Source organism: Poeciliopsis prolifica, unplaced genomic scaffold, assembly GCF_027474105.1.
Source record: "Poeciliopsis prolifica strain line A6 unplaced genomic scaffold, Auburn_PproV2 SCAFFOLD002, whole genome shotgun sequence".
In the NCBI taxonomy this organism is placed as follows: domain Eukaryota; kingdom Metazoa; phylum Chordata; class Actinopteri; order Cyprinodontiformes; family Poeciliidae; genus Poeciliopsis; species Poeciliopsis prolifica.
Window position 1 is genome coordinate 14927789 of NW_026562377.1, and position 26073 is coordinate 14953861.

Sequence of the window (26073 nt, forward strand, 5' to 3'; positions counted from 1 at the left end):
TCGGGATTTGATAAGATGAGAGGGAATCGTATACACATTTGTCAGTAAGAGGCTTTAGTGTTTGTGTCCTGCTCGACTTTCCACTATGTAAACTCTGATTAAAAAAGAAAGGGCATACACAGTTAAGTTATCTGGAACCACTCCTTTCCTCCTGACAGATATTTTAGGATTTCGCTGAAAGGAAGGTGATTAGCCCGTTGCTTTAAAATTAGACGATCATTTTTGTCTCATTTAGCAGCAACATTAATGAACTACATATTCCCATTAGCATGCTGGGCTCTGGGCCATTTTATTTGCTTTGTTGTTTTACATTCATTCAAGAGTTCTTGCCTCGTTCAGAGATTGTTACATGTTTTACACTTGAAGGTGGGCTTACAAAAGACGGTTTAGTTGCAATGGATTTAAAAAATAAATTGAACAAATATTCTTCACAACCAAGAGCTCAAAATGATTCAACCTTCAAGCTTGTGTTTCACCTACAATATGTTGGTTTGAATGTTGCACAATCTGCCACCGGACCCTTTTATGTCTTCAGTGTTGAAGCGAGCAACCACCATAAAGAGGAGAGGCATGGATCAGGGCCAGTCAGGGGAGGAACCTTATGGAGATATCTCCTCTGTGGGTGAGTGGATGCAATCTGAAATATTTGCACTTTAACTGGAAGTTAAACTCCATTTGATTTGAACGTTGCAGGAGTTTGAAATGGATTTGTCACTGTTGTTAGCACCAAGCTGTGTAAGTGCTGCTAGACCACAGCTTTTCTCTGCATCTACCCACTGTCCCTCCTGTAAGGCATGCCCATGGCCAGAGCCAACGTTCGGAGTGCAAAGCGAGGTCCGACAGCCTATTTTCGACGTAAAGAGCGTCTCCTGCGGATTTCCATTCGCCGTGTGGTGAAGACACACACTTTCTACTGGACAGTGCTCGGCCTTGTGGCTCTCAACACGCTGTGTGTCGCCATTGTGCACCACAACCAGCCCTTCTGGCTGTCCACTTTTCTTTGTAAGTTCAGCAAGACGACACAATGTGAGGAAAATGTCTTCTAGTAACATTGGAAGTAGTTAATATGTGTTTCTGTTTTCAAAGACTATGCAGAGTTCCTGTTCCTTGCCCTGTTCCTGACAGAGATGTTCCTGAAGATGTACAGCTTGGGACCACGTCTCTACTTTCATTCCTCATTTAATTGCTTTGACTGCAGTGTTAGTGCCTCATCTTCCTTTTTCATATGCAGTTCACACAATTAAGATGCTGTGGTTTAAATCAAAATACAAATTTTTTATAAATCTGTTCACATCTTTTGCATACTGTAGGTAATCATTGGCAGTATCTTTGAGGTGCTGTGGGGATTCTTCAGACCAGGAACTTCATTTGGTATCAGTGTCCTTCGCGCTCTCCGCCTGCTACGGATCTTCAAAATCACCAAGTTAGTCGTCAGCTCTTTTTGCTTTTTTCCCATTTATATGCTTCCTTCACATGGGTCAAAGGACATTAAAATCAGTCCAAACTTGAATTGCATTTGCAAGATTTTGAAGAGGTTTTCTGGGGTTCATCAAGAGCTGTTTACATTTGTATCAGGACTGACTCTACTCCAACATAATTTATCGTAAAATTATTTTATTAATGATGATTAAAAGGAAGTAAAGAGTGACTATATTTTTACGTCTGAAGTGTGTTACCATGTTTTTTGCATGCATGCATTACTTGTGGTACTAAATTTAAACAACAAAAAAGGCTTTAAGAAGTTTCTTCCGCATGGATAGAGTTGTGCAGTGGCAATTTTGATTACATTTAGTGAGTACATTTAGTTTCAATGTCTTTCTTCTACTCAAAGCTTGAATCAGAAATGCTGTTTTAGATTTTAACAGAAATTTGATATTTGGTTACTGTCAAGGTATTGGGCGTCTCTGAGAAACCTGGTTGTGTCTCTGATGAACTCCATGAAGTCCATCATCTCCCTGATCTTCCTTCTCTTTCTCTTCATTGTTGTCTTCGCACTCCTTGGCATGCAGCTTTTTGGTGGCAGGTAACTTTACAGTCCCTTTCACTAAGCTGAAAGCTTATTTGGAATGCTTCTGTGAAATATCAGAAAATGTGTTAAATTGTCAAAGATGTAATTATACTGGGTTCAAAGAAAGATTAATGTATTGAAATTGGATATATTGTTTTCACTGCACCAACTCTCTGAGTGGAGATTTGAGACCTTTGTGGCCCACACGGTTTGCTCTTTGTTTTTCCCTGAGTTGTTTCTCTCTGGCTGACACGTTCATAAAACGGACAGAAATAGATAAACATGTTCTTGTGATAGACTTTCCTCCATTGGAGGAAGAGAAAATGCTTTGTAAATAAACTAATCACAATGTATCCTGACGCACAGTACTAGACATATCTTGTCTTTCCTACAGGTTCATCTTTGAAGACTACACTCCAACAAACTTTGACACCTTTCCTGCTGCCATTATGACTGTGTTTCAGGTTTGGAAATAAAAGTGACCAATTACTACAGACAGTAAATCTGCAGCTGAGCTCATCAGGCTGGTTGTACAGATGTTCTATTGTTTTGTGTGGGCATGTTTGAACAGATCCTGACTGGAGAGGACTGGAATGAAGTCATGTATAACGGTATTCGCTCCCAAGGAGGAGTGAAGTCGGGGATGTGGTCCTCCATCTATTTTATAGTTCTTACTCTTTTTGGAAACTGTATCCACTTTTTGCAATTTTACTTGTAATTTTTCACTAACTGAGAATTGATTACTGTGCCTCACTAAAGTGTTTGTACCTCTTCAACTTCTTCAAATTTTGTCACATTACATCCACACACTTTGTATTTTATTGGGGTTTTATGTGCACAAATTGGTGCGTAGTTGTGAAGAAAAAAAAATAAACATTTTGTTCCACATAAAAAGGCAGAAATTGTGAAAAGTGTGGCTTGAATTTGTATTCAGTTTTCAATGAGTCAACTCTGATGAACTTTGTTTCTGTGCAGCTCCAGCTGCAACCTCTCAATTTCAATAATCTTTTTCCAGTTTTGTCTGAATAAACAGTAGCTGATGGATTGAGCCTCCTTAACATATGTGTGACCAGATACTCTTCTGAATGTCTTCTTGGCCATTGCTGTGGATAACCTCGCCAATGCACAAGAACTTACCAAGGTGATACAACGAAACAGAACATACCTGATCTGATGTGTTTTCTGTCACTCCTCAGCAAATCCTCTGATTGTGATCTATTACTTAAATTTGCAAATGGTGGAGTTGCTCAGGTGTCTATTATTTTTTGATCAGGATGAAGAAGAAGCAGAGGCAGCTTTCAACCAGAAGCATGCCCTGCAGAAAGCGAAGGAGGTCGGACCGCTTTCCTCCTTCATGTCTTCAGAGTAAGTTCTGTATGCAGCTTTTTCTGCTTGACCTCCTCCGTACTCTTTTATCTCTCTCCTTTCCCTCACTTGGGAATCTGTGCCAAGGACTCCGCTATCTAGTTTTGAGTTTCTGTCGCCTTTAAAATATTGCTTGTCAATTGTTTGAATTACTGGAGAAATACACTCTGCTGAATAGCCAAAACAAACGTCCATGAATAAAGATTAAGAGTTTATGGTTGTTTTGTTTCCTCTGGGTTGTTGTGTGAAAACGGCATAAAGGACTGACCACTGTGTTTTTACTTAATACCTCTAATAAGCCAGTTTACAGAGCTGGATAAACGTGTGAATAATTTGATTGGTCTAGTAACACGACTTTGTCTTTTCTACTTGCAGAATAGATTTTGTTTCTCAGTATCTGATTGCACTTTGCCTTGTCATACATCCTGGAAGTGCATGTGCATGAACAGGAGTGGAAAACTCTGTATGCACGCTGTGAAACAAGGAGCTGTTTTTTTTTCTTTCTTTTTTTTTTTTTGCATGGGCACGTGGAAGAGCTTGCACAGAGTTTATCAACATGACCCACTGAGCTCCAACTAAACTCTGGTGAAATTGTGTTGTTCCCTGGGATAGTTACTGTTTTATTCCCGTTTTTCTACAAGGATTTGCTAAAGTGCTCAAAGCCTTTCATTTTCTATATTTTGTTATGTCACAAGCCAAACCCTCAAGGTTTTCAAAATATTTTGCAAAAAAAAAGAATCTGAGAAGCATGGTGTGCACAAATGGAGTTCACCTATGTTTAAATGAAACATTTGCAAGAAGAAATTAGTGAGCAAATAGCATCGTAAAGACCAAAGAGGAAACAGATAAATCAGGGCAAAGTTGTGCAGAAACATTAAACTTCTCACCATTCAACACGTCATCTGAAAATGAAAAGAAAATGACACTATTTCAAGAGCATCCGGAAAGTCATGAAGAACACCATAAGCAATTTGCCAGGAGACACTACAAACATGTGATGCTCTGATCAGAGGAGCCCGACATTTTACTTTTTGGCTGATATGAAAATGTTCATAGTAAAACATGGTGGTGACAGCATTATGCTGGGGGGAGGCTTTAGTTGAGGAGGGACAGGGGCCTCAGAAGTCTAAATGATTAATTGCTAATGATTACACTAGAATACGTTTAGGAGTATGACTCTAAATGAGAGTTAAAATCCAAAAAGTCAAACTTTTCAGATTTTCATTTGTAAAAGATTTTGATTAAAAAAAATTTGAATATATTCCTGTTTGTAACATGACGAAAAATGTGGAAGTTAAAGAGGCATGAATACTTATGGCATTGTATACTGCCTTACTTTTTGCTTCAAAGCTAGCCAAGGGAAGGAAAGCTAAACAGAAAATTACATCAGGATTTGCTTTTGCTGTCAGAGTCTAAAGGAATGGTGAGATCATCAAGAGGTCAACAGGGTTGGCATCTAAACTTTAAGATCATTCTCCGAACCATTAGGGTTTTGATCTAAGATGTAAGCAAAAAGTTAAACACGCTTTGCCCTGAAGGCGTTGGAGAAACTTGCATGACACCAGCTGCTGAACTCAAAGAGCCCTGCATGTTGAAGTCAGATGATGGTTTTCATGTGGAGCTGCATGTCATAAGGTCTGCATGATCAAAAAGAGAGAAAAAAAGACCAGAAACACACAGTAACCAAAAACGCTTCTCATTCAAAGTAAAGCAGGTGTTTTCAGTGTGCATGTGTTATTTTTCTTCCATTATTATGCCTTTAACTCCCCCGACAAATACCGTTCAACCATTTTAATCTGACATGCAAATGCTCTGCACATGAATTTCCTTACTTAAATTTATCCGCATGTCTGAATAGAGTGGTGTTCTGAGCTGCATCCCAGCTTGGTTGGTTTTCCTCAAAAATCAATTCTTCTTTCCTGTGTTTTTTGCTGACGGAGCCCATATGTGTGTTCTCATACTGTTTGATCCGAGTGTCTTTCTATCAATGTTGCGCTCATGTTGATGTTTATAAATGTTTTTTAAATGTTTTTCTGATGCTGTATCCATCATGTTGGTCAATGTGCTCGCTTGGCTCCAGAGGAGACACACATCAAAAACCCCAAGTCTTAGTTACAAGCAGCATTAAACAGATTAGGTAACATTGTGTAATAAGTTTGGATTAATTATTTATGTGTGTTGCTCTAAGGAGAGTGGTTTTATCCTCGGGCGACGGATAAAGACTAAAAGCGGCTGGTGTGGAGCTGTTTTGTTTGCAGCCACCAGTCTTTGAAGAAGATGCCATTTTTTTTTGCTGTGTGTCTCCTGGCCTGTTTTGTCTCTGCTCACAAAAGCACTAATGTCTTGTTTTCAACCAATCGCTCATTGGTAACACGGACCGCACGAGAATCCACGCTCCAGTAAGTAACACTGTCTGTTCAGCTCTCTGAATCTCTCACTCACATGTGCTTGATTTGCTAAACCAAGTCGCTCAGTCAGTCATCTGTCCATGTTCTGTCCTACCCTGTCCTGTCCACCTGTCCAACCTTTTTTCAGTCCATAAAAATGTCTCCAATCAACTCAGCCAATTTCATTCTGCATCACTCTGTTTATTTATGTTATTACAGTCACAGAATTATGGAGGCCAGGAACCGACGACCCCACTATAAATATTTTACATGTCTTCTTTTAATTATTATTCTCAGCTAATGAGAAAAATGTCTTATTGTCATGAGGAAAAGAATCATTTTCTTGTCATAACACATTATTTGCTCTGAGGAAATTGCATTCATGCACACACGATACACAAATACGCTACAAAAACAACTTGGTTTAGCACAATATTTCAGCTCAAATAAGTTTATTATTTCAAAGTTTGAATGACAGCTCATCTACATATGTGAATAAACATAAGCAATAACTATTTACCCCAACAATCTAAATACTTATCAATTAAACGAAGCAGAGGACCTAAGAGACAGAAATTTAAGGATTCAATGAGCCTTTTTTTGTCATACCAAGTTTTCTTGTTTGTGGTACAAAATTCAGACTCAAGTCCCAGATTAAAAAATTTAATACACAAATAAGATAAAGAAATATTTTTCTTGTATTTTCGCTTGTTTGTGTTAACAAAGCATTTTTATTATTTTCCCATAAAATAGCAAAATATGAAAAATAATAGACAGAAATCTTAGGTTTCCACAACCAACTGGTCCTGGACTTGTACATTTTCCACTGTAAATGGCTTCATGCCGAATCAAAAATAACTCTTAGGTTCAAACAAACTTTCTAACAATCAGCTTACATTCAGTGCACATGTTTAATTTAATATTGATATTTAATTTAACAAAAACTAGGGTGGCATTTCCCTCACATCAACTTATTGGTAAAAACACTGCATGCAAGCCGGCCTGTGTCTGACTAGTATCAAGGTGAATCAAACTGTCTGGAATGTCATGGATGAAATTACAAAGTTGTGGTTCTATTAAGCATCTTAATGCTGGTTTAATTCCATTTATATTGATAATATGTCTTGTCTAATTTTTTCCAGGGGAAGCCGGAGGAGGCGGCCCTACTTGTACAGGAAAAGAGCCATTCACCGCAGCCGGCCGACCTACTCTTACTCCCTGGAGGAGGCCCAGGGCAGTATGAGGGAGGGCCGCCCACCGCCACCACTCAAACCCTCTAACTCTTTCATGTCCAGGAGAGAGAGGAGGAAAAGGATGACCATGTCTGTTTGGGAGCAGAGGACCAGTCAGCTACGGAGACACCGACAGATGTCCAGCCGAGAGATCTTGTTCAGCAGTCCCAGTGAGGAAAAAGACGGCCCCCCCGCTTCAGTTCATGGACGTTCCCTGTCGCTGCACCGGAAAGCTGTGCAGCACACGCCATCAGGGAGCTTGAAGCGGCCGACTGACCCTCTGACCTCACCAGGTCAGACTCAGCCCCTGGCCTCCTCTGTGCCCCTGGATGCCACTGTTCCTGGTGACATTCCTGAGCCTTCTATGGCAGAGCCGGAATCAGAGTGTCTGGATCCTACAAACGTGCCACGCCTGACCTTACCAGAACCTCCCGAATCCGAATCCACCGGAGAAAACAAAAAGCCGGGCCTTAATCACAAACACATCTCCGAGCCCCGAAGCCCGAGACTGAACGCAGAACGTCAACACAGGCATGTAAAAAAGTTTAGACCTCCAGATAACATTGACACTCTGACCCCTGAGAAAGGAGGTCACATTGAGATCAGGGGCCGAAGGGGCCTTCATTGTGACCATCGGAATGGCACCAAAAATCAAGCGTCCTCTCCTGGAAAAGAAAGAAAGTTAGATGTTGGAGAAAGTCAAACAAGTTCAGGAATAGTCGAGGAGAAGGGACCAGAGCCTGAGAACGAAGGTGGAGAGGAGCACAAGCACGAGGAGAGCAGGTGAGACAATCAACAACTGATGCATTAAAGCTTGTTTGGTGGGAGAAATGTTCAGAGCGATGGCCATCGTTTAGAAAAAATCATATAGAAACCATCCATAAAAAAGTCAGTTTATTTATAAATTATATCATATGAAAATCTAAATGACAGAGGATGCAGATATTCTTACATTCATTTTATGACGGATGGTATAAACCACAATAGGTTATTTTGTTTCCTTAAAAAACAAAATAAGAAAACAAAATCTTATGCGTCTAAAGGTTTGCAACTCAAACCACCTCTATCCCTTTAAAGTCAGATCTTCACATGAGAGATGAGCTGAAAAATGTTTATTAAATGTTATGAGCAATTATTTATATGCGTTAATTAACTTTTAACTACAAACTCTACATTCAGCTTGAAATGAGTGTCTGACTATAGATGACCTTTCTTTTCATCTGTTGAATAAAACCAAATTGCTGTAGTTGCCGGTTTTATTTTTCTCTCCTGCTTTGTTGCTGTAATGCTCTTCCTTGTGACTTTTATTTAAATGCCAACACCAGAATGTGGGTTGTTGTCCACTCCTCCACATCTGTGCACATACCGTCCCACTCTTGTGTTTGTTCTGTTGCAACTACAGACTGGCTAAGCGCAACGAAGGAGGAAACTCTAACTTGAAAGACGTCCTCTCTGGTGACCTCTGCCCTCTGAAGCAAGACAACGCTCTGGACCAGTCTGAGCTGCTGGCACCTAACAAACCAGAGGATGACGGAGAAGAAAAGGAGTCAGAGCTGGACCACAGTAAGCTCAGCTCCAGTGTCGTCATCGAGGTGCCTGACATGCAGTCGTCTCTTGAACTCTCCACCATCACAGGTAGGAGCACACCATGTTGCTTTCAGACGATGGAAAGTAAATTATTTTGATGCTTGGAAATATAGAAAAAAAAAAATTCTGATTTCTTAAAATGTCACATAATTAAGTAAAAATGATGGAATGACAGGTTAGTTAATTTTATTTCAAGAACCTGGTGATCTGATTTAGCCACATTGTGGCCAAAAGGAAGTTTTATTTCTCAGGGAGCAGAAATACTGTTTTAGTTAGCTCAAGAAAACCTCCCAAATAGAAAAAGTAGTAAGAGGATTAACTTCATTTTCCTATTTTGACCTTCTCTAGTCAAGAACAAGGACTCTGAAACCTGCAAGTCAGAGAAGGAAGAGGCAGAAGAGATGAAACCTGTCAACACTGTGACCCCAGACAGCATGTTCATCTTCAAACCCGACAACCCGTGAGCTCCAAGTTTGATCATTTTGGGTTTGGATTAGAAATAGTGCTGCTTTCAAAATAAGTATCAAGTATCAAAAAATATGTCTGTTTCACTTTGAAGGGTTAATTGAGGGGGTTAATAAAGCTGATGATTGGACAGAGGCCACAGAGTGTTAATTAGTTGCTCAGCAACTTGGCAGTGAACATCATTCTGCAATAGGCAGAACTGAATCAGTGAATGAATTATTTACGTGAATTACTGATGTATAACGTTTTATTTCAGGTTAGGTTTCCTTTTATGTGCTGAACTAACAAAGTTATCATCATCACTTTCACCTTGTATAACACATGTTGATTCTTTTCAAATGATACCTTTGTCTCTATAATTCTGCCGTACCTTTTGATGAGTTCTCATGCTCCCTATTAGTTGAAGATGTTGATTTACTCCAACCGCGTCCTCTTTTTACCACCAGGATGCGTCGAGCTTGTCATTATGTGGTGAACCTCAGGTACTTTGAAATGTGCATCCTGCTGGTGATAGCTGCTAGCAGCATAGCACTGGCTGCAGAAGACCCTGTAGCCACATCATCAGACTGGAATAAGGTCTGAGACACTTCAGTGCACACATCCTCTTTATGAGACTCTGCAGATTTTACATGGATCCCATAGTTCTTTTAGCTGAAATATGCTAACACATCATTTGTAATATTTTTAATATTCTTAGGTGTTTTTGTAAGGAAAACACTGCTTTTTTGCTCCAAATCTGATTCTATGCAATGATCAGAACATTATTAATTTATTCAATAAAAAAGATATTTTAAAAAATGTCCAAGCTGAGGTTGTTAGCTGGGTTTACAGTGTTAACTTGATTTACAATGTTCCTGATAGTCTTTTCATCTGTTCTCATCTTTGATTGACTTTTACAGGTTCTACGTTATTTTGATTACGTGTTCACCGGAGTCTTCACCTTTGAAATGATCATAAAGGTGAGCAAGCTAATAATTTTAAACTAAATTTATCTGGGCAAAATGAGACTAAATTGTCTTAAAAGCTCAAAAAGTTAGTCTAAAAAAAAATCCCATTCAATTTTTAGCTAAAAATCACCAACATCTCAGTGTTGGTGATTTTTATGTATTATTCTGAATATTTATTTAAAGAACAAAGATTGGAGTAACCTCTAATGATGTGATTGTGTGTGGTCGTTAGATGATTCACCAGGGTCTCATCCTCCATGACGGCTCCTACTTCAGAGATCTGTGGAACATTTTGGACTTCATCGTTGTGGTGGGAGCACTGGTGGCCTTCGCCCTCACGTACGTTATTCCTGTACTCCTCCTCCTTCATTCATTGATACGTCTATGACGACGTTTGAGAAATACTCTTGCCGTTTGACAATTTTGTCCAGTGAACAGACTAACCCTCGCTCTGACTGTATGCATCTATGTTGAACTCATTAGGACAGCTAAAATGACTTATTCACTCGTTCTGTCAGTGTACAAGAAATCCATGTATAAATGTGTAAAGAAGAAACGTTTTGATTATCATATGTAAACCAGGTATTTAAAATTTCCGACTAGCATTCTGAACACACAATACATACAAATCAGCAGAATGTGACAAATTTTAAACCATATTAAGTTCTGCACAAAAACATATTTGCTTCTTTCTATTTATTAATTGCTTTGTAACTGTCACTGTGTAATTAATTCACTTTTGTTTTTCTCTGTCTTTGACCATGCCCTCTGTGGGACCGACCCATAGCAACGTGATGGGGTAAAAGTAACTTTTAGCAAATCGTTTTGTGCAAATACTGGGTTTTAGACATTGAGACATGCGTTAGTAGCTGAAATGTTTGCGTAACAAAGAAGTTGTGTGATAACGCTGCATTTTTCTGCTCAGAAACAACAAAGGACGAGACATAAAGACCATAAAATCTCTGAGAGTGTTGCGTGTCCTCAGACCTCTAAAGACCATCAAACGACTTCCTAAGCTCAAGGTTAGACGGGGCCTGTCTTTGTTTGTGTTGTTAGTTAGACTTGTTTGATTTATGTATGTCTTAGATTAATTCAGCAGGAAAAAATGTATAAAAAAGTATAAAAATTACAAATACACACCAGCTCTTATCCTATTCTGCGTATTTATCTGAAAAAAGTTAAAAGAGAATTTGGCTAAATCATTCAGCATGGATGTATTTCTAAGGTATTGAAAAAAATATATCAGTAAACATATTCAGTCAAGTCAAATTAACAAACAAGAATTAAGATTACATAAAAAAGGGAAAACTGTTTGACGCACAACATTTATTCTTCTTCATTGGATGGATTGCTTATTTTCTGTCAGTTGTGGAAAAAAAACTAACATGTTAAAATAGTAGGATGGAGTGGAGTATAAAGGCATTGTTAATAACTCAGTTATTGTTTGTTTTTACCAATCACTTTAATGGTGTAGCTATTTTGCAGTTTTGTGTTTTGTAGCTATTTATTTACTGTTTAATTTGTGTTTTTAACATCATAAAGAGAACTTGGGTGTTTTGAAAGATGCCAAGAAATAAAATGCATTATTTTATTCTTCTGAATTTTAAGCTTATACATTTAAAATCAGGTCAAATGTTTGTTTACTATTGAGAAGTATTGAAATGATGGTTGAAAAGCATTGAAATGATGATTTTAAAAAAAGCCTTTAAGTCACAAGTCAAAGATGTGAAATACGGTGAAGACAAGTTGTCAGTCTCTGCAGCTCTGAACCAAAGTTCATCCTTGATCTCAATGTTTTTAAAACCTCTTTTCCTTTTCTTTCAGGCGGTGTTTGACTGTGTGGTGACGTCTCTGAAAAACGTCTTCAATATTTTGATTGTCTACAAACTCTTCATGTTCATCTTCGCTGTCATCGCTGTGCAGCTTTTCAAGGGGAAGTTCTTCTATTGCACCGACAGTTCAAAGGACACAGAGAAAGACTGCCAGTAATCATAGCTTAGATTTATCTGCTTTATGTCCAAATTTACACCTACAATTTCTTTAATATTATATTTTCTGATTTTCAATAATAATTGGATGCTCTTTTTTTTTGTACATTTCTACTCGAGTTTCAATGAGAAGCTCAACTATTTTGTTCTCTCTCTTCAGGGGTTACTACATCGACTATGGGAAGGATAAAAAAGAGGTGAAAAAGAGAGACTGGAAGAGGCACGAGTTTCATTACGACAACGTCATCTGGGCCCTGCTCACACTCTTCACCGTTTCCACCGGAGAAGGCTGGCCTCAGTGAGTGATCCACTGGATTCTGTCTAATTCAGGAGAAAATTCACAAAAGAGCAATCCCACACATCACTTTTATCTGCTGAGCAGGCCCATTAATAATCTGGGACATGTTTTTATTAGCAATTAAATATGGCTTTGATTATAAAAATATGAGCAGTTTTTCTCAAACTTGCTTTTTGTTAGAAGAACGTTAGAACAGAAATATCACAAAAAGACCATTAATTGAAACATATAGAAAATCTGGTTACACATTACTTAACATAAAGATAACATTTATGCAGGAGTTGAAGAAAGTTGCACAAGAACATCTTCTTCACCAGCTCTGATTCTCTATTTTTGTCTTTATTTCTGAAACAATTATTTATTTTTATTATTATTATTATTTTTGCATTATTGTTATTGAAAGCTGATAGTAAACGGCTCTTCTTCTTTCTGCAGGGTTTTGCAGCACTCTGTAGATGTGACAGAAGAAGACCGGGGTCCAAGTCACGGCAACAGGATGGAAATGTCGATCTTCTATGTCATCTACTTTGTCGTCTTCCCCTTCTTCTTCGTCAACATCTTTGTGGCTCTCATCATCATCACCTTCCAAGAGCAGGGGGATAAGATGATGGAGGAGTGCAGCCTTGAGAAAAATGAAGTGAGCTTTCTGACATGGAAACGTTAACTTCAGGTCTTGTGTTTTTTTTCTCTCTCTCTGTCAACACTTCTCTTTGTCCTGGATTTCAGAGAGCCTGCATAGACTTTGCCATCAGTGCAAAGCCCCTGACTCGATACATGCCACAGAACCGGCACACGTTCCAGTACCGTCTGTGGCATTTTGTGGTGTCGCCATCATTTGAATATACAGTCTTGACCATGATTGCTCTCAATACCATTGTCCTGATGATGAAGGTGAGCATAGAAAATAAGTGATTAGTTTCTAACATGGAGCCTCAGTTATCAAAGTTACTTGTGAGGATCCTGATATTGACGGATGTCAGAATAGACTCAGAGAAAAATCCCCACCTGTATCAAAGATAGAGAAAATAAAGCAAAAACTATGGGTAATCATTCGTAGTGACAAATTGTTGGCTAAGAAGTTGTTTGAATATTTGTAATGGGCTTTACTATTTAAATTATGTATTTACTGAAGAAAATCTGGGAGAATATAAAATTGATCTCATCAGCATTTGGCAGAGCTTTTGTCAAAATGGCAGTAAAACAATTGTTCAGAGTCATAAAGTGAGTTTAATATGTTATGGAATAAGAAAGAAGCTACTATATAAATGGATTTTTGATGTGATAAGTTAAATTCTGTTCATATTGGAAGAGCATGAAACAAATTTATCTTGTTACAACAGAGTCATTATGTTGTGACTTCATGTTGCAGCTTGAAAAAACAGCTAAAACTCTTGGATGACACATGTTTATGTTGCTATTTATAGAGTATTGAAAGTTGGAAGAACGTAATAAGAACTTACACAGATCAAATACTTTTAAACTAAAAAGCTTTGTTAATATGAAAACCCTAACATACAAAAACTTTTTACACTTACCAGATCCTTAAAATGTAATGATTTATGTAACCATAAACAAGACAATTATTTTTTTTATGTTGAACAATAATAGTCTTCTTCCTTTTTCAACCGAATCAAATAGACTACAATGCAAGATGATAATTAATATTCAATTGATATGTGTGAAACAATTTTTGTTACAATGCAATTAGATAACATTTCTAATGCGGTTAAACTGTCTAATATGGATTAAGGTTTTGGCAGATTTCCTAACAACTCATGGATTGAAACAAGATAAGCATTAATGAGCTCTGTCTTCAACTTGTTTTGAGCTGTAAAGTTGTCCCTTTGATATTTTTGTAAATCCTTTTCTCATTTAAGCCTTTCCTTGGAAGAAATCAAAGAACAAAGTTATTTTATTGCAATTTTTAACTAAATCAGAACACAGCTTTGGCGATACATGAAGGGGCGTCTTATTGTTTTCTCTTTCTGTCCTGACTCCTCACAATAAACTTCCCACTTAGGTTTCCAGAAAATCGACAGACTTGTATGTTTTGGTGTCAGAGTATCACCTCAGCACATTGTGATAATTGCATTTGGACCGGCTGATTGATGTTTACTCCCACACTTCCCTCATCAGTGTTTATTTCCTGCTCTGGGCTTTTTCTGAGCCCCTCAGACACACAGACAGACAAACGCTCAGTGACTCAGCCTCTATTAAATATTGATCTATAATGTCCAGGCGCTGCTATTTAACATGACCTCATTAACTGTGGCTGCCGGCCCCCGGAGGAATGACTCCTTTTATAGCGCCTCAGATGAGAGGTGCAGAGACATAGGTGCTATTTATGGGTCTGGAGGAATCTTCCATCAAACTATAGATCAGCAGGGTGCATGACTGAAGTTCACCCAGATATCAGTGGGAACGTTGACCTGCAGTGAATTGGCTTGGGAATACTCCAGCTTTGTCTTCTTTGTTGTACAACAAGACTTGAATTATAGATAAAGAGCTCTGTCTATTTTGTGTGTTTGCAGTATTACTCGGCCCCGCCCGCATACGATGCCTTCCTGAAACATCTAAACACAGCTTTTACTGTCCTCTTCTCGATTGAGTGCGTTCTGAAGATCCTGGCTTTTGGTTTTCTGGTGAGAGAAAAGAACAATAATGTAGCCTGACAAAAAATTTGTGAAACTTTCTGTGCAAAATCCTCATCATCTTGATTTCCGTTTCGAAAGAACTACTTCCGTGACACTTGGAACATTTTTGACTTCATCACCGTCTTGGGCAGCATCACTGAGATTGTGGTTGACTTGCAGGTGATTTCATTATGCCTCTTAGTTTAAGAGTCAGATAAATGTCATGTTTGTGCTGCTAACAGGTTGCCTCCTCTTTCCTTTGTGCCGCTACCAGAGGATAGACACGTTCAACATGAGTTTCTTGAAGCTGTTTCGAGCCGCTCGTCTGATCAAACTGCTGAGGCAGGGTTACACCATCCGCATCCTCCTCTGGACTTTTGTTCAGTCCTTCAAGGCGTTGCCTTACGTCTGCCTGCTCATTGCAATGCTCTTCTTCATCTACGCCATCATTGGCATGCAGGTCAGAAGTGAACAGGCTTCATCCAATGTCTGCCAACGAATCACAATTTCATGCTAAAGTAAAATGAGAGAGTTTATATAACATCTCATGAATTTCAATGATCTTTTTGTCTTTTGTGTATTTATGTTTAAACCAGGTGTTTGGGAACATCAAACTGAATGAAGAGACTCACATTAACCAACACAACAACTTTAAAACTTTCTTAGGTGCCCTGATGCTGTTGTTCAGGTACAAAACTTTTACCTTATAAAATTTTTGAGTTGAAATTAATCTGAATAATCATTATTCTGACTCCTTCTGCTATATTTGCATTAAAGCAGGGCTCTCATTTATAAAACATTATGTCGGATCTATGTCAAAAATGTGCGTAAACCTGAAATTATGAATTTATGAATTCATCCAAGCAATTCCTTTATAGATCACAGTTGTTCCTCAAAATTTGCACACAAGGAAGTTGGTATGCAACTAACCACAATACAAATGTTATTTGATTAATTGTTACTTAAAACTGTAGCTCGCAGATTGTCAATTCTTCATCTTCCTTGATGTTTGGGTTGAACTTTCCAGATGGCAGACATGATAATGTTGATCAATCTGTGATTTGTACAGTGGGACCTGAGCAGCTCCTCATGTTGTGTGATTTGTGTAACCAGGAGTGCAACGGGGGAGTCGTGGCAGGAGATCATGTTGTCATGTCTGGGGGGGCAGCAGTGTGAAACAGACCCCTCGCTTCCCCCTGCAGCCCTGACGACGGACCAGAAGGAGGGCTGCGGTTCAGACTTTGCCTACTTCTACTTTGTCTCCTTCATCTTTTTCAGCTCGTTTTTGGTAAGTCGAGATGTTTGTATGTTCTCTTGGGTGGAGGCAACCAGAAAACTTTGAGTTCCTATGAAATGTTGGTACAATTAGCTTCTAATCTCCTCTTGCTTCATCTAGATGCTGAACTTGTTTGTGGCTGTGATCATGGATAACTTTGAGTATCTTACGAGAGACTCGTCTATCCTGGGTCCACACCACCTGGATGAGTTTGTCCGAATCTGGGGGGAATACGATCGGGCTGCCAGGTCCGTTTGCACCATTTACCTGTTTGATCCCAGTTTCTGCAGACCCTCTAAAAAAAACTGAATTAAATATGCTTATGGTCTAAAGAAAACTCTCCCAGTTCTGAGGTTTGCTGATACAAGTAATCAGATTTTAGTATAATTTACATCTAAATTCAGGCGTGCAAAACCTCAAGTGGAAAATTTGTTTGTGTGGTAGATCTAATTATTCAGTTACCATATTTAGCAGCGATAACTTCGAGTCGACAGTTTATCTAGAATTATTTCAACCTTTAAGAACAGTAAACAGGAATTACATTAATGGTATCAACTTATAATTTATAGTCCTCTGTATCTTAAGTGCATTGATGAACCATGGATAAATCATATTTACTGTTTGTGTTTGTTCTGAAACAAACACTTGCTTTCCAAAACTCTCTAATCAACTAAATGATGGCCTCAGAAAAACAAGCCACCTGCACTATGTCAGTAAGTAAGTATTGCTTTGAGGACGCTGTTTTGCCGCTGTGTGAGGTAGTTTACTCACAATTACACACCAGATGGTCCCTAAAATTCACTTCAAGTAAATGTTACTCATATCTTTGTTGGAAGGGAAGTCAAAATTCTGTTATTCAGTCTGTTGCTCATTTGGCTCAGTCACTGAGAGAAACAAGTGGCTGCTGCAGCTTAATGTTGTGGGTAAACATAAAGGAGGATCATTTGGGTTGAGTGCTAGTTGGTTTAATTTAATAAAATAGCACATTTTCTGAGGGAGAAAGTTTATTTTTCCAGAAATTGACACCCTCACTTGTCCAGATGGTCTGACTGCCGACTCCAGTAGAGCAATCTGTCAGACCGGTGGCACAATCTGTGTCCTTGTTCTTTAGCCTTGGTTTTTCCTCTTCTTAAAATCATGATTTAAATTATTTCAGAATCCACATTTGCTTTCACAAATCTCACCCATATTTCCTTGTGTGGAAGAACTTTGGGGAAAGGAAGAGTGCTCTATTCTTCACTTGCTGTGTTGTCATATCTCAAGAAAATATCTTCTGATAATTAGATGTGACATCGCCTTCCACATAATTTAATGCTCTTTCTATTTTAGTAGTCCAATCTCTAAAAGATCATTTTGTGTCAAAAAAGTGTTATCTTAACTTAAAATATTTTCTTTGAAAAAAATGGAAAGGCAGTTTGTTCTTTATTTATGTTTTCTATATTTTCCGAGTGTGAAATATGGTAATTGATCTAAATCAAAGTGACTGTACAGCTTCCAAAATCCCCTTATTGGAAAATAATATAAATCATAAATTAAAGTGAATGTTTTTTTGTTTTTCTTTTATCTGGGATGTAATTTTTACACTTAAAGAACAGAGCCTTTTCCATCCTTGTTGTGTACTCTATAATGACATGTGTGCTCTCTCCAGCGGTAGGATCCATTATAAGGAGATGTACAAAGTTGTACGCACTATCTCACCTCCTCTGGGCTTTGGAAAGAACTGCCCCCACAGGGTGGCATGCAAGGTTTGGTTCCCCCGTGTCAGCAAGAGACCCTTTGGCCTCTTTTGCGTGGAATCCTTCCTCACTTCCTCCTTTTCCTTTTTTCACATCCCTTCACTGATTATCACCCCCCTGTTCAATCTTCAGGGATGTGTTACTCAGGATAAAGAATGACAGTGCTTCAGTGTCAGGGTACTAAGGCACAAAATGTCCCTCATTTGCTTGGAGTCACAGTGGGAACAATCTTAGTTTGACTAGACGTCCATAGTTGGCTTTTGATCCAAGCTGAGGGAATTTTGTCTCTCTCTACCGTTTGGATCTGGGGTTTATGTGTCGCCCAAATGCCACATGTACTACAGAAGGTAAGTATGTAATTTTTTGGACCAGATCCAGAGAGGCTGTCATTTCTTTGCTCATCCTGTTGAAGGACTCCTCTTTTCCTTTGTTTCTATGCCGTGTGATTGGCATAGAAAGAATGCAGTCCAGTTTATTTATCCTACTTTGCTCTCTGTTTGTGATGCCTTAAAAATAATTTTTCTCTTTTATATCCTCCATTCCTCTTCCTCTCTTGCCACCCTTCACCCTCTCCTGTGCTACTTTCCTCCACCATCCTTTGGGAATGCACTCTTCTGATTGCTCCACCCTTTTATTAAATTTCCCCTCCAACACCATCTTCTCCCTCCTCTTCCTCTCCCACCCTCTGTTTTTTTTTTTTTTTAACCACTTCTTCCTCATCTACATCCTCATGGCTACCTGGCACCCCCAGTGGTCGTATCCATTACACTGACATGTATGAGATGTTGACCAACATGTCGCCACCTCTAGGCCTGGGCAAGAAATGCCCCTCCAAGGTGGCTTATAAGGTAGATCAAACACCAGAGAAAGTCGCCAGAGATAAGCGCAGTGAATCTTCATTTTGTGTGTCAGACATCAGAAAAGTAAAGCATCTTTTGTGTGAATTGTAATACAAAGATTTGCTTGTCAAAGTATTCGTCCATCTGCGATTATTTGCCTGTTTGCTTTGCATCTTGGCAGAAAAATAAGACATCATTTCTGTTTGCTGGTATCTGATGAGAGACTATCCATGTTAGCGCTGAGGCAGTTTGAGGTCATGAAAGAGAAAAGTTGTTAAACATCTACATGCCTGATACCACCGTCAGCTGTCCTCTCGCCTTTCCTACATACTCCTGAGCCTCCTGCGTTGCCAAGTCTGCATGTGCATGCTGCAACAGACGTGTGTTGCATCAGCTTGTTTGTTGTTCCAATGTGTTGCTGTGCTTATTACATAGATGCATGCTCAATTGCAGATTTATCTCTTTTTTGGAATAAAGCTTGCACCAAGGTCAATTTTGTTTTACAAATTACAAGAGAAAAAAGGAAATTATCTCTACATTTTCTTGATACATTTTGTAACATAATATAGCTTTCTAAGAATGCAATATTTTACTTGATATAGTATAAAATCATAAATTATTTGCATCAAGTATTTAGTTCAGCTAGCTTTTTCTGGCACTATAAAATAGTAATCACCAAAATTGAATTGTAGCCATTGAATTTAAATTACTCACCATGCTTCTCACAAATTGCTCTTAAGAAAATAATTATATTAAATGTTAGATATTTGACCACTTAGAAGTTTTAAGCTGGTTAAAGCTTCTTAGTTTGAACCAGTAAGAAATGCTGGTTAAAATCATGATTTAAAAATCATAATTTGACTGATGATTGATTTGGTGAAGCCACCAGTTTTGCAAAGCTCAAGTCAGACATTTTTTTTTTTATTCTAAAACTTTGAAAGTGATCATGTTTTATATGGTTTTTACCTTAATCAAAATATACAAGTACTGAGGGGTTTATGCATCACGGCATTTGCTTTTCACAACACAGATTATAGCACATTTTTTGATGTATTTATTTGTTTATTTATTTATTATTTTTGCATTACAAAATGTGGCAGTGCACAAAATATTACTTTTTGAGCAACATCATCTAAAAATAAATAACATTTGTTTAAATCTTGATATTTAGACACTTAACTGATACTAAAAATAACTTAAATACTCCTCTTCTTGCAGTAATAACTTCCACACTGGAAAGTGTTGTTGTTTTAGAGATCCGGGATGTGGAGTCAGCTAATCACATTTTTATGTTCTGCCTAATCGAGACCGGTCACGGATAAAATCCATCAGTCGCTTATCACCAACCAATTTCCTGATTCATTTGTACTTATATATGAGTGTGCATATACAAATAGATGCACACTTAAAATTTTTCTGTATAAGATTTTAGATTTTTTTTCTGCTACACAAGGAAATAAGTCATTGTTTCCCTTTATAGATAAATGAATATTTTGTTACAAAAAGAAGAGCAAGCTTTAGGAAATACTATTAAATCTGCATTTATCGTAAATCTCCCTTGCTGTGTGTTGCGGTGTTGTTCCATATCGATGTACTGAGTAAACTCTTTGTTACCATCAGAGGCTTGTCCTGATGAACATGCCTGTGGACGATGACATGACGGTCCACTTCACATCCACCCTCATGGCCCTCATTCGCACAGCGCTCGAGGTCAAAATAGCAAGAGGTTGGTCATAATCACACATAATTTCACTTCAAGTTGAGTTTGTCTCTAAGCTTTTGTTTCTGTCTTTTCATTGTCAGGAGGAGAAGATCGAAATCAAATGGATTTGGATCTGCAGAAGGAAATTGGGGTTATCTGGCCTCACCTTTCCCAGAAGTCACTGGACCTGCTGGTTCCAATTCACAAAGGTAAAATCCTCACAGTAACCTCTACTTACCTGTATGTCAGAAAACATCAGCTTTTTTTGTTTCATGGATAAATAAACATGCTTCTAAATACATTTGTCTGAATGGTTAATTGTTAATGTGTGATCGTTTCTGTTTCTTCTTTCACAGCCAGTGACATGACGATAGGAAAGATATATGCGGCCATGATGATCATGGATTATTACAAGCAGAGCAAAGCCAAGAAGCTGCGCCAGCAACTGGAGGAACAAGTATTTGTTTTTGGGTTTTTTTTATCTGATTCTAAGATTTGTTTTAAACATCTATGTGAATTTGTGTTTATATTTTCTTATGTTATGATTGGTGTCTACTTCCTGCAGAGGTCTGGTTCAACAAGTTAGATCTGTAAAAATATCAGTATTTTGGGTAACTCTTATATTTTAATGTGGACACAGTTGATGAAAAAAACTTTTTTAAATGTTAAAGTGAATAATTAGTGCATGGATTCACAAATCTTGTCATGAGAAAGATAAAAAGACCCAAATGAAGGTGAAAAATCCTATAGTACAGAATTTAGTCAAGATTTCCTGTTAATTTCCCTACATCAGGTGCACATGGTTAAAATATCCTGACATTCTGAGGCTGAAACAGGAGGTTTGCCCTCCTACTTAGTTCAGTGGAAGTTCATCCTGACAGTAGTCTGCAAGAGTCTAAATAATAAATAAAAGTGTAAGCCTAATACCGAACACTAAGGGAAAAAAACTCATACTCACTGTGAGGCATGGAGGTGGAAGTGTCATGGTTTGGGAATGCCTTACAGAACTTCATCATAGAATCAACTAGAGGCTCGTTAAGAAAAATCTGTATAAAAAAATAAAACTAAAGCCAAATTGGACCCTGACATATCACAATGACCTGAAACGTAATAGTGAATTTACCAAAAACTCACTGAGAATTAAGAAATGTAAAATCTTTTTCTTATCAAGAGTAATAATCAAGATAGAAGCCAGAAAATGGCAAAAACATTAAAATTCACAGACTGATAAAACGTGATGTTGGTGTAATTTTCTGCACTGATTTTTCCAAAGCCTCAATTTTTACCGGCTGGAATTTCTCATGTTACATTAAGCACAAGGTCACCATGAGGGTGGGCAGTTTACAGAAAAGCAAGCATGAATGAATCAGTCAGGTCAAATGAGAAAATTGAAGCCAGAGCTCTGCACAGTTTACAGCAGAACAGCAAAATAAATGATAATTGATGCTCGGTTCATACCCCGAGTATCACACACTATTTGTTAAATGAGCAAAAACAGGAACCTCTCTGCTGTGGGTCTTTTTCATTCCCCCCAACTTTGACTGTAAGGTTAGTTGGCAATGAAGAAACACAGTTCAAATCAATGAAGCAAGGACATAAGCTTGTTTATTACATCTTGCCATTGGTGTAGGTATTTTAATGTCCCACTTGTATTTCTGTCTCTTCTTAGAAACACGCCCCCATGTTTCAGCGTATGGATGCTTCCTCTCTTCCTCAAGAAATCCTATGCAATGCCAAGTCCCTGTCATTTCTCCGACACAGTGCTGGATCTGCTCTGTAAATATTCAACTTTCATTCCTGTAACGTCTTTTAGATGTCCTATATCTTTCTCTGGTAGCTCCTCTGCTCTGATAATCCATTTTTTTAATGTTCCCATCAGCACCAGAGGAGGGTTTGTGGCGCTCAGCCCCATTTCTCCACAAGAGATGTTCCTGCAGCCGCGGCCTCGCTCCAGAGAAGAGAAGGAGGAGGAAGAGGATGAAGACTATCATTCACCATACCACTTGTACCCACATCCACATCACCACCACCATCATCATCATTTGCATACACTGGTGGGTGTTCAGATATGCTTCAGCTAAGACAGTCCTTGAGAATTGAGGTTGACTCTCTACATGTTCACAGCTTGGAAATAGGTTTTCTAACCTAACTCTTCTTTAACCCTGTAAGTCCTAAACGGAGTGTCGGCAATCCAGCCAAATTTGCAGTAACTAATGTTAGCAATTCAATGTCATCAGAAAACAATTAGCTGAATGTGATTTTATTCAAATAAAGATCAAAGACAGCAAAATACAAATGCTACATTTTCTGATATTTATTTGTAAAATGCATCCTCTTCTTTCCACTTCACAATAATGGATTGTTTGTGTTGGTCTATCCTATAGTATTCTACTATAATACATGATTGTATTGTGACAAAATACAATATAAAGACTTATGGATTCTTCTGTAAGGCAACGTTTATTAGGTTAGACTCGAAGAGGCTGGGATTTTTTTGTTGCAGGTGTGCAGCTTCTGAAACTCCTCTGAAGAAATATTCTATTTTGTGTTGTTTGTTTAGGTGCCGGAGGTAGTGGAGTACAACCATCTGATGCAGCAGGCCAGGCAGGAGCAAACAGTTATTAAATCACCGCAGCGCACTGCATCTATCAGAGCATCCTCCATGCCCAGGCTGGCTGTTGATCCACAGGTAATGAAAAGTAATCACCTGCATTCAGTCCTAAATCCAGTGCAGACCAAATATGTGCTGTGAAAATCAGTGGCCAAATAAAATCCCCAGCTGCATTTAGGGCCTTTATATTTACTGCCCCACCGCACTGACGAGAAATAATTTACCGTAAAATCGAAGCAGCTTTCAAAACAAGAACGAAAATATCGCCGTTTGGCGTTGTTGTCAGTCACTTGTCTGTCTTTGGGTTGTTTTACATGCATAAAGGCTGCAGTGACAGAAGACGGGAGGCTGATGAAACGCTCCTTCTCCACCATCGGAGATCAGTGTGTGAACGGCCTGTGGCAGGAGCAACACTCTCTGGAGAAAATCAGCCCTGATGGCGCATTCAGAACTCGTCAAAGGAGTTACAGAGGTCACTTCATCCTTTGCCAAAGATGAAACGTTATGCTATGTTTCTGATGTTTTGTTCAGAAGAATTACATCAGACAAAAAGGGAACTGACCTTGGCAAAAGACAAAACATTCAGTATTGTTTTCACCAGTACCATAGTCTTTATGTTTCATAAGAAATTAACACAAAATTGAAAGTTTATGCATGTTAAGTATTCAATTTAGCTTCCAGCTCATGGATTATTTTAAGTTCAGCTTATTATTTCTATTATATAAAACATCTAATTTGTATTGTTAAAGGTGCATAGATAAGTAGACATCAGTGCTTTTATGCATTTGGAAATTTACCTGAAAGTAAGAACGTGTTATTGATTGCTGGAGACTGAAAGTCATGATGAATCAATGACTGATCAAAGGTACAAATTTTTATTTTGAGTGAAATGCGAACTATCACTTCTAGGTCCCAAAATCAGCCCCAGAGAAACAAGCAGTCACGAGAGAGGGAGATCAAAAGAACGGCGCCACCTGCTGTCTCCTGATGTGTCCCGCTGTAACTCTGAGGAGCGAAGCAGGGAGCCTTCCTGCGAGAGGAGGCAGTCCCGCTCACCGAGTGAAGGACGCGTGAACAACGTCCAGAAACAGGTGGGAGCCCAGCGCACACAATGAGGATGCCCCCCAAAAAGGAGATCTTTGCATGTCTTAGTTTGTTTTGGATTATTTTCTTGATATTTTCTATCGAGGTAATTTATTGTTAATTTTGCAGGAACTTGGAAGATGATACAGTCCTTTCAGAATGCAATGCACCTAAGTGGTCAGGTTTTTGTATAATAAGTCTTATTCAGCAGTTGTGGTATTGTGAGGTGTAGCAGTTTAATTTGTGACACCTGTTCAGGAAATCTTTTTGTCTGTTAACAATTCTGAATATCATATAAAAAATTAAAAAATAAAAACATTTTTTTGATTGAGGACCAAAATTGCAGCATTTGTTACATTTCCCGCTGATATGTTTTATTTTTCTCACTGAACAGAAAATTAACCAAACCTTTGAAAAACTCTCCCTCACCCCCCTTGTGGTAGCACTACACCAAGAACCGCTGAAGGAAGCAACAGAAAAACCTCTGAAGCACAACTTCCTTCTTCTTCACAAAGTGTAAACAGAAATATTGTGGTGTGAGATTTTAGCGATTGTACGACTTTTCTTTTGTTTTTGGTAAAATACCACGACCTATTTACCTGGTACCACCAGACACAAGTGAATTTCAGTTGTATGTGTCCATAATGCCCTGCGCTATAGCCACCTTCTTGCTTTAGGATCAGTCTCTGGTCCACTTGATATGCACAAACACGGCGTTCACTTCAACCAAACCCAATAAAGTACTAGGATTTCAGGAGGACCAAAATTGGTTTCTCTGATCTTCATCAGAGTTCAATTTCACATTCATCAAACAAATCAGACTTTATAGGCAATTAACTTACAGTTTGATTAAAGCAGACTAAACAGGACTGAATGCACTCTCTCTGCCTCTTCTCTTGTACGTCTTTTACAGATAATGGCTACTGGAAGCCCAGCAAACTCAGCCTCAGAGTCCAGTACCCCTCGTAACCGCCGCCAGCTGCCTCAGACGCCTTCTCGTCCGCGGCCTTATATCTCATACTCTCCTCTCGTCTGCAAACCATCAACCTCTTCCACTGCTGCTCCCCTCTCCTCTGAAGGCCAGTACCAGCCTGAGGACGGTGGCTCCACAGAGACCTCATGGCGGGCTGAGAAGGAGAGCAGACCCCTGTCGGCGGGTCACTGTTCATCTGGAGGTCAGGTTTCAGTACCAAGCCACCCGTCGCCTCACCGCTACATATCAGAGCCCTATCTCCCGTTCCATGAGGACTTCAGCGGTGATGATTCAGGTGACAGGCAGGAAACACTGACCTTTGAGTCTGCCATGGCCACCAGTCTGGGACGGGCCAACGCCATAAGCTCTGCCCCTCAGCTCAGACACTCCTGGCAGGTTCCCAATGGTCATGTCCGGAAGCACTTGGTCCAGGGCAGCCCGACTGACAACAGCGAGCTGCTAAGTGACACAGATGAGGATGACCGCTGCTAAAACTCAAGAGACAAAGATGCAAACGATGCACAATGCTTTGGGGCATACCGGGGCGACTTCACAGCATCGGAGGGAGCGGATTTATCTCCGCTGTGGCTCAGAGAACCTCATGTTCTCAGCACCGTAGCATCACAGCCAGGACTGAGCCACACCGCTGTTCATCTGGACGCCTGTGTCCGTCTTCACATGTCCGTGTGTATCTGTGGTAGCCGAAGGGAATCTAGACGTGTGGACGTGAATGTCTGTTTACATGTGTGTGCTCTTAATAAAGAATGTGCCAAAAAAAAAGGTGAAAAGCAGGGGGGGACCCAAACATAAGTAGCCCAGTGCGCCCAAATCAATGTGTTGCAGGTCCTTCCCAAACAAGTGTTTTGTTAAAGAACAAAAATACGGTGAGAAGTCTGTCCAACATGTCCAAAAAAATCTGATTAAGTGCATTTTGTGGAAGTGA

At 39.0% G+C, this 26073-nt stretch overlaps 1 protein-coding gene across 1 annotated transcript in view; it reads left to right on the forward strand.

Moving 5' to 3' along the window:
- Nucleotides 1-26036, forward strand: part of LOC129370740 (voltage-dependent R-type calcium channel subunit alpha-1E) — a 92546-nt gene extending 66510 nt beyond the window's left edge. The window contains exons 12-48 of the mRNA XM_055046917.1: nucleotides 536-622; nucleotides 793-1002; nucleotides 1087-1199; nucleotides 1311-1423; nucleotides 1892-2023; nucleotides 2403-2472; nucleotides 2580-2697; nucleotides 3082-3149; nucleotides 3282-3373; nucleotides 6903-7775; nucleotides 8395-8627; nucleotides 8928-9039; nucleotides 9491-9620; nucleotides 9944-10003; nucleotides 10224-10330; nucleotides 10779-10790; nucleotides 10917-11013; nucleotides 11816-11976; nucleotides 12140-12277; nucleotides 12713-12914; nucleotides 13004-13168; nucleotides 14809-14919; nucleotides 15010-15090; nucleotides 15185-15370; nucleotides 15507-15598; nucleotides 16024-16198; nucleotides 16307-16434; nucleotides 18674-18770; nucleotides 20382-20487; nucleotides 20565-20672; nucleotides 20820-20920; nucleotides 22133-22239; nucleotides 22343-22517; nucleotides 23024-23152; nucleotides 23399-23546; nucleotides 23984-24165; nucleotides 25071-26036. Of these exons, the coding sequence (XP_054902892.1) occupies nucleotides 536-622; nucleotides 793-1002; nucleotides 1087-1199; nucleotides 1311-1423; nucleotides 1892-2023; nucleotides 2403-2472; nucleotides 2580-2697; nucleotides 3082-3149; nucleotides 3282-3373; nucleotides 6903-7775; nucleotides 8395-8627; nucleotides 8928-9039; nucleotides 9491-9620; nucleotides 9944-10003; nucleotides 10224-10330; nucleotides 10779-10790; nucleotides 10917-11013; nucleotides 11816-11976; nucleotides 12140-12277; nucleotides 12713-12914; nucleotides 13004-13168; nucleotides 14809-14919; nucleotides 15010-15090; nucleotides 15185-15370; nucleotides 15507-15598; nucleotides 16024-16198; nucleotides 16307-16434; nucleotides 18674-18770; nucleotides 20382-20487; nucleotides 20565-20672; nucleotides 20820-20920; nucleotides 22133-22239; nucleotides 22343-22517; nucleotides 23024-23152; nucleotides 23399-23546; nucleotides 23984-24165; nucleotides 25071-25622 (5771 nt within the window). The 3' untranslated portion in view covers nucleotides 25623-26036. The remainder of the gene's footprint in view (nucleotides 1-535; nucleotides 623-792; nucleotides 1003-1086; nucleotides 1200-1310; nucleotides 1424-1891; nucleotides 2024-2402; nucleotides 2473-2579; nucleotides 2698-3081; nucleotides 3150-3281; nucleotides 3374-6902; nucleotides 7776-8394; nucleotides 8628-8927; nucleotides 9040-9490; nucleotides 9621-9943; nucleotides 10004-10223; nucleotides 10331-10778; nucleotides 10791-10916; nucleotides 11014-11815; nucleotides 11977-12139; nucleotides 12278-12712; nucleotides 12915-13003; nucleotides 13169-14808; nucleotides 14920-15009; nucleotides 15091-15184; nucleotides 15371-15506; nucleotides 15599-16023; nucleotides 16199-16306; nucleotides 16435-18673; nucleotides 18771-20381; nucleotides 20488-20564; nucleotides 20673-20819; nucleotides 20921-22132; nucleotides 22240-22342; nucleotides 22518-23023; nucleotides 23153-23398; nucleotides 23547-23983; nucleotides 24166-25070) is intronic.
- The last annotated feature ends 37 nt before the right edge of the window (nucleotides 26037-26073 follow it).